The sequence below is a fragment of the Camelina sativa genome, chromosome 1, assembly GCF_000633955.1.
Source record: "Camelina sativa cultivar DH55 chromosome 1, Cs, whole genome shotgun sequence".
NCBI lineage: Eukaryota > Viridiplantae > Streptophyta > Magnoliopsida > Brassicales > Brassicaceae > Camelina > Camelina sativa.
In genome coordinates this window covers 19,124,188-19,130,187 of record NC_025685.1, presented here as the reverse complement: position 1 = coordinate 19,130,187, position 6,000 = coordinate 19,124,188, and the positions used below count along the sequence as shown (strand labels likewise).

At 40.4% G+C, this 6,000-nt stretch overlaps 1 protein-coding gene across 1 annotated transcript; it reads left to right on the top strand.

The window, feature by feature from the left end:
* LOC109125994 lies at positions 754 to 1,651 on the top strand. Its single transcript, XM_019228877.1, has 2 exons — positions 754 to 1,520; positions 1,567 to 1,651. Exons 1-2 carry the CDS (start codon positions 781 to 783, stop codon positions 1,568 to 1,570), a joined length of 744 nt encoding a protein of 247 aa, XP_019084422.1. The 5' UTR covers positions 754 to 780; the 3' UTR covers positions 1,571 to 1,651.

The window sequence follows — 6,000 nt, the reverse complement described above, 5'->3', positions numbered from 1 at the left end:
CCAACCTTTTCAGAGTAAATCAACGGTTTTCCGGACTGGTTTCTCTGAGGCTGGTCCGTCCGGGTTTATCTCTAAAAAGGGCAAGGCAAGGGGAAGACCTCCCAAAAGCAACAGGAAACCAAAGCCATTCAAAACATCGGATAAAACTGATGTTCAAACCCTAAAATCAGGCATCATGGTGGGAAGAAATGACAAAAGAAAAGCAGAAGATGAAGGAACAAGCTCTGCTAAAGCTCAAAAGCTTATCCTTCGAGAGGTGATCCCAATGGGGGGATTGTCTAATGTCCAATGAGCCTTTTGAGCTGGAATTGCCAAGGCTTGGGACGGTCTCAAGACTTGGCTCTTCCTCGTCTCAGGGAATTGCGTCAAAAACTCTTTCCTGAGATTCTGTTTTTAATGGAAACTATGCATGATAGGAACACTTTAGTAGATGTACAAGAATGGTTGGGGTATGACAAGGTGTATACAGTGGATCCAGTAGGCAAGTGTGGTGGTTTAGCTGTTTTTAGTAAGAATAGTGTACAAATAGAAGTAAAGTTCGCTGATAAGAACCTTTTGGATCTACATGTTCAGTTTGGGACAATGGTCTTTTTCATCTCCTGTGTGTATGGAGATCCGGATTTCCTGAAGAGGAAAGTAGTTTGGGAAAGGATTACCAGGATTGGTATAAACAGAAAAGAGAGTTGGTGCATGGTAGGTGACTTCAATGATAGTCTTCACAATGGTGAAAAACTGGGAGGTCCGAAAAGAAGTGAATCATGCTTTAAACCTTTCTCAGAGATGTTACAAGCTTGTCAGATGGAAGAACTTTCTAGCAAAGGCAACGGGTTTACTTGGGCAGGCAGGAGATATGATCTTTGGATCCAGAGCAAACTGGATAGAGTTTTTGGAAATAAACAATGGTTTTCTCAATTTCCAGCATCAAACCAATCCTTCCTGGAGTTCAGAGGATCGGATCATCGACCAGTTCTCATGAAGTTACTATCCTCACAAGAGGCATACAGAGGTCAGTTCCGTTTTGATAAAAAATTTCTTCATAAGCCAGAAGTAGAAGCTGAAGTTATAAAAGCTTGGAATTCTTCTTCTTCACGCCTTGGAACGACAACGTCTGATCGCATAAGAATCTGTAGAAAAGCCCTGAGCACTTGGAAAAAGGAAAATAATTCCAATGCGAAAGACAAAATCCATCAAGTGGAAAATGCCTTGGAGAAGGAACAATCTCTCAGTCTTCCCGACTTAGAACATGTTGGATTCTTAAAAAGGGAGCTCTCAAGAGCCTACAGGGATGAAGAAACTTATTGGAGCCAAAGGAGCAGAGAGAAATGGATGCGTTGCGGAGATAGGAACACGAAATTCTTCCAAGCCTCAGTAAAGGGTAACAGATCAAAAAAAAGGATTGAAAAACTGAAAGACATCAATGGGTATGAACAATTTTCAGAGGCAGCCAAAGGGGAAGTGGCATGTGCTTATTTTCAAAATCTGTTTACGTCGTCTAATCCATCGAGCTTTGAGACCTGGTTTGACGACTTTCAGCCTAAGGTTACAGAAGGAATGAATAACTCATTGTTAGAACCAGTGACAGACGAAGAAATCAAAAGTGCAACCTTTGCCATTAAGCCGTCTAGTGCACCTGGAGCCGATGGCATGTCAGGGTTCTTCTTTCAATCTTATTGGGAGACGGTCGGATCTCAAGTAACTTTAGAAGTTAAAAAGTTTTTCGAAACAGGATCCTTTCCGAAAGAGTGGAACTACACTCACTTGTGTCTGATTCCTAAAACTCTTCACCCAACTGAAATGGCTAATCTCAGACCAATCAGTCTATGCTCAGTGTTATACAAGATAGTGTCCAAGATCCTAGTGAAGAGACTACAACCCCTGCTCCCTCTGATAGTATCTGAAGCCCAGACAGCCTTTGTTACCGAAAGACTTATTTCTGACAACATTCTGGTAGCACACGAAATGGTCCACAGTCTCAACGTACACCCGACTATCTCCGCTGAATACATGGCAGTGAAATCGGATATGTCAAAAGCCTTTGACCGGGTTGAATGGAGTTACCTTAAGTCACTACTTGGTGCTTTAGGTTTTCAAGAGAGATGGATTAATCTGATTATGTTTTGTGTAACATCAGTCACCTACTCAATACTCATTAATGACCAGCCTTTTGGAATGGTTACACCACAAAGAGGACTAAGACAAGGAGATCCCTTGTCCCCTTTCTTGTTTGTGCTTTGTACAGAAGGTTTAACCCATCTACTCAACAAGGCTCAATCGGCAGAATTGATAAGTGGTATTCAGTTCAGGGATAGTGGTCCAATAATCAATCACCTATTATTCGCTGATGACAGCCTCTTCGTCTGTAAGGCAAATAGAGATGACAGTCTTATGCTCCAACAAGTTCTCAAGAGATACGGTGAAGTTACAGGACAAACCATTAATCTGACCAAATCATCTATTACCTTTGGGGCAAGGATACAAGAGCAGCAAAAAAAAGAAATCCAAGAGATTCTTAACATACACAATGAGGGAGGAGCAGGTACATACCTTGGTCTTCCTGAATGCTTCAGTGGCTCCAAGGTACAAATGCTGAACTACATCAAAGATAGATTAAAATCCAAACTTTCTGGATGGTATGCTAGATCCTTGTCTCAGGGTGGAAAAGAGATCTTGCTCAAATCAGTCGCCTTAGCCATGCCAGTCCATGCCATGTCGTGTTTCAAACTCCCCAAAACCACCTGTGACAACCTTATCAGTTCTATGGCTCAATTCTGGTGGAGCTCACACGAACATAACCGGAAAATACATTGGAAGAGCTGGGATAGTTTGTGTCTCTCAAAAGCACTCGGTGGTCTAGGGTTCAGAGATATTCAGCTCTTCAACCAAGCACTCTTGGCTAAACAGGCGTGGAGACTTATCCATTTTCCAGACTGTTTTTTCTCCAAGGTAATAAAAAGCAGATATTTTCCAGACAATAATTTCACAGAAGCTGTTCTTGGACAGAGACCATCCTTTGGTTGGAGGAGCATTCTACATGGAAGAGATCTCCTTATGAAAGGACTGGTTAAAAAAGTTGGAAATGGTCGTTCCATAAGGGTATGGACAGATCGTTGGCTCAATGATGAAGAGGAGGGAATGAGAGCACCTTGGATCAAAAATGATTTCATCAATCCCAATATGCACGTTCATGAACTAATATCTGTTTCAAACAGAGATTGGGACCCTGGCAAACTAGAAGAACATTTCTTCCCTGCAGATATTGCCCTGATCAGATTGTCTAAACCGGTTGTCTCTTCAGAAGACTTTTGGACATGGAATCATAACAAGAGTGGGGATTTCTCAGTGAAATCAGCTTATTGGCTAGCAGTAAACACAAAAGACAATCCTCTATTGTTGGAAGCCTCTATTCAACCCTCTGTTAATCCCCTTAAAGAACAGATGTGGAAACTACAGACTGAACCAAAAATTAAGATTTTCTTATGGAAGATGCTTAGTGGAGCGATGCCGGTAGCTGATATTCTTTCTCATCGAGGATTGAAAGTTGATAGCAGATGCCAAATCTGTGGGTTAGAAGGAGAATCAATAGTTCATGCTATATTCAACTGCACTCTCTCTAGACAAATCTGGGCATTATCAGATTATCCTTTGCCTGAAGGAGGATTGGTTGATGCCTCGGTGTTCTCAATCATTCAACACTTCCTTGTCAACAAGGATAATTTAAAATGGCCTCTCACATTAAGAAGAAGCTTCCCATGGATCATATGGAGAATATGGAAAAACCGGAACCTTTTGTTTTTTGAAGGTAAAAGCTTCTCTCCTCTAGAATCGGCTCAAAAGATAAAACAAGATGTCAATGATTGGTTTATTGCCCAGGAGGTACATAATGAAGTCGATACTACAAACTTATTACCGTGTCAGACAGATCCCTCTTTCAGGTCTGTTTCTTCGTTTCCTTGGAATCCTCCGGTCAGAGGCTGGTTAAAATGCAACATTGGTGTTTCTTGGTCAAAGAGAAATAGATTGGTTGGTGGTTCTTGGGTTTTAAGAGATAACACAGGGAATGTGTTACTTCATAGCAGGAGAGCTTTTAACAAGGTTAACTCTAGAGATGAGGCAAGTTTATGTGTTTCTGTTTGGGCAATAGAATGTATGCACAACCATAAAATGAATCATGTAATTTTTGCCTTAGAGGATGTGCAGCTTGTTGGTGCTGTTCTACGACCAAATGCCTGGCCTTCTTTCCGCTACCAAGCATCGGAGATATGGAGAGTTCTGGGAAGAATTATATTTTGGAGATTTGTAATTGAAGATGCCTCGGCGAGTAGAGGAGTCACTCTCATTGCTAAAAGTGTAACTGAAGACTGTCGCCTGCAATCCTATGTAGCGATTGGTCATCCCTATTGGTTAAGCAATGTTTTTGAGAATGAGAGGGTTTATTAATCCTCTTCTTGTTTCAGTAGGCTTCCCTTAAAATTTTTTGGTATAGGGCTGATTTCTCGAGGAGGCTTTTGGTTAGATTGCCCATCGGTTAAACGATTAAGTGTAGAAGTTTAGAAAATCATATCTTGTAACATGTGGACTTTATTAACTAATATATTCCTTCAGATGAAAAAAAAAAGAGGATATGTGGGCTTAGTTGCTTCAGTAATCGTGAGACAATAATCAATAAAGCATTATAATGAAGAGCTATCCCTACGAGGATAAATTAATCATTAATTGATGTATATATTATGTCTTATTAACAATTGCAGTAGCATATTATCTAATGTTATAACCGATTCACAAAATAANCTCTATTCAACCCTCTGTTAATCCCCTTAAAGAACAGATGTGGAAACTACAGACTGAACCAAAAATTAAGATTTTCTTATGGAAGATGCTTAGTGGAGCGATGCCGGTAGCTGATATTCTTTCTCATCGAGGATTGAAAGTTGATAGCAGATGCCAAATCTGTGGGTTAGAAGGAGAATCAATAGTTCATGCTATATTCAACTGCACTCTCTCTAGACAAATCTGGGCATTATCAGATTATCCTTTGCCTGAAGGAGGATTGGTTGATGCCTCGGTGTTCTCAATCATTCAACACTTCCTTGTCAACAAGGATAATTTAAAATGGCCTCTCACATTAAGAAGAAGCTTCCCATGGATCATATGGAGAATATGGAAAAACCGGAACCTTTTGTTTTTTGAAGGTAAAAGCTTCTCTCCTCTAGAATCGGCTCAAAAGATAAAACAAGATGTCAATGATTGGTTTATTGCCCAGGAGGTACATAATGAAGTCGATACTACAAACTTATTACCGTGTCAGACAGATCCCTCTTTCAGGTCTGTTTCTTCGTTTCCTTGGAATCCTCCGGTCAGAGGCTGGTTAAAATGCAACATTGGTGTTTCTTGGTCAAAGAGAAATAGATTGGTTGGTGGTTCTTGGGTTTTAAGAGATAACACAGGGAATGTGTTACTTCATAGCAGGAGAGCTTTTAACAAGGTTAACTCTAGAGATGAGGCAAGTTTATGTGTTTCTGTTTGGGCAATAGAATGTATGCACAACCATAAAATGAATCATGTAATTTTTGCCTTAGAGGATGTGCAGCTTGTTGGTGCTGTTCTACGACCAAATGCCTGGCCTTCTTTCCGCTACCAAGCATCGGAGATATGGAGAGTTCTGGGAAGAATTATATTTTGGAGATTTGTAATTGAAGATGCCTCGGCGAGTAGAGGAGTCACTCTCATTGCTAAAAGTGTAACTGAAGACTGTCGCCTGCAATCCTATGTAGCGATTGGTCATCCCTATTGGTTAAGCAATGTTTTTGAGAATGAGAGGGTTTATTAATCCTCTTCTTGTTTCAGTAGGCTTCCCTTAAAATTTTTTGGTATAGGGCTGATTTCTCGAGGAGGCTTTTGGTTAGATTGCCCATCGGTTAAACGATTAAGTGTAGAAGTTAAAAAAATCATATCTTGTAACATGTGGACTTTATTAACTAATATATTCCTTCAGATGAAAAA

What these genes read in the sequence shown, in the direction of transcription:
- LOC109125994 (XM_019228877.1), top strand. Translation starts at nt 781, where the DNA reads ATGTTACAAGCTTGTCAGATGGAAGAACTTTCTAGCAAAGGCAACGGG.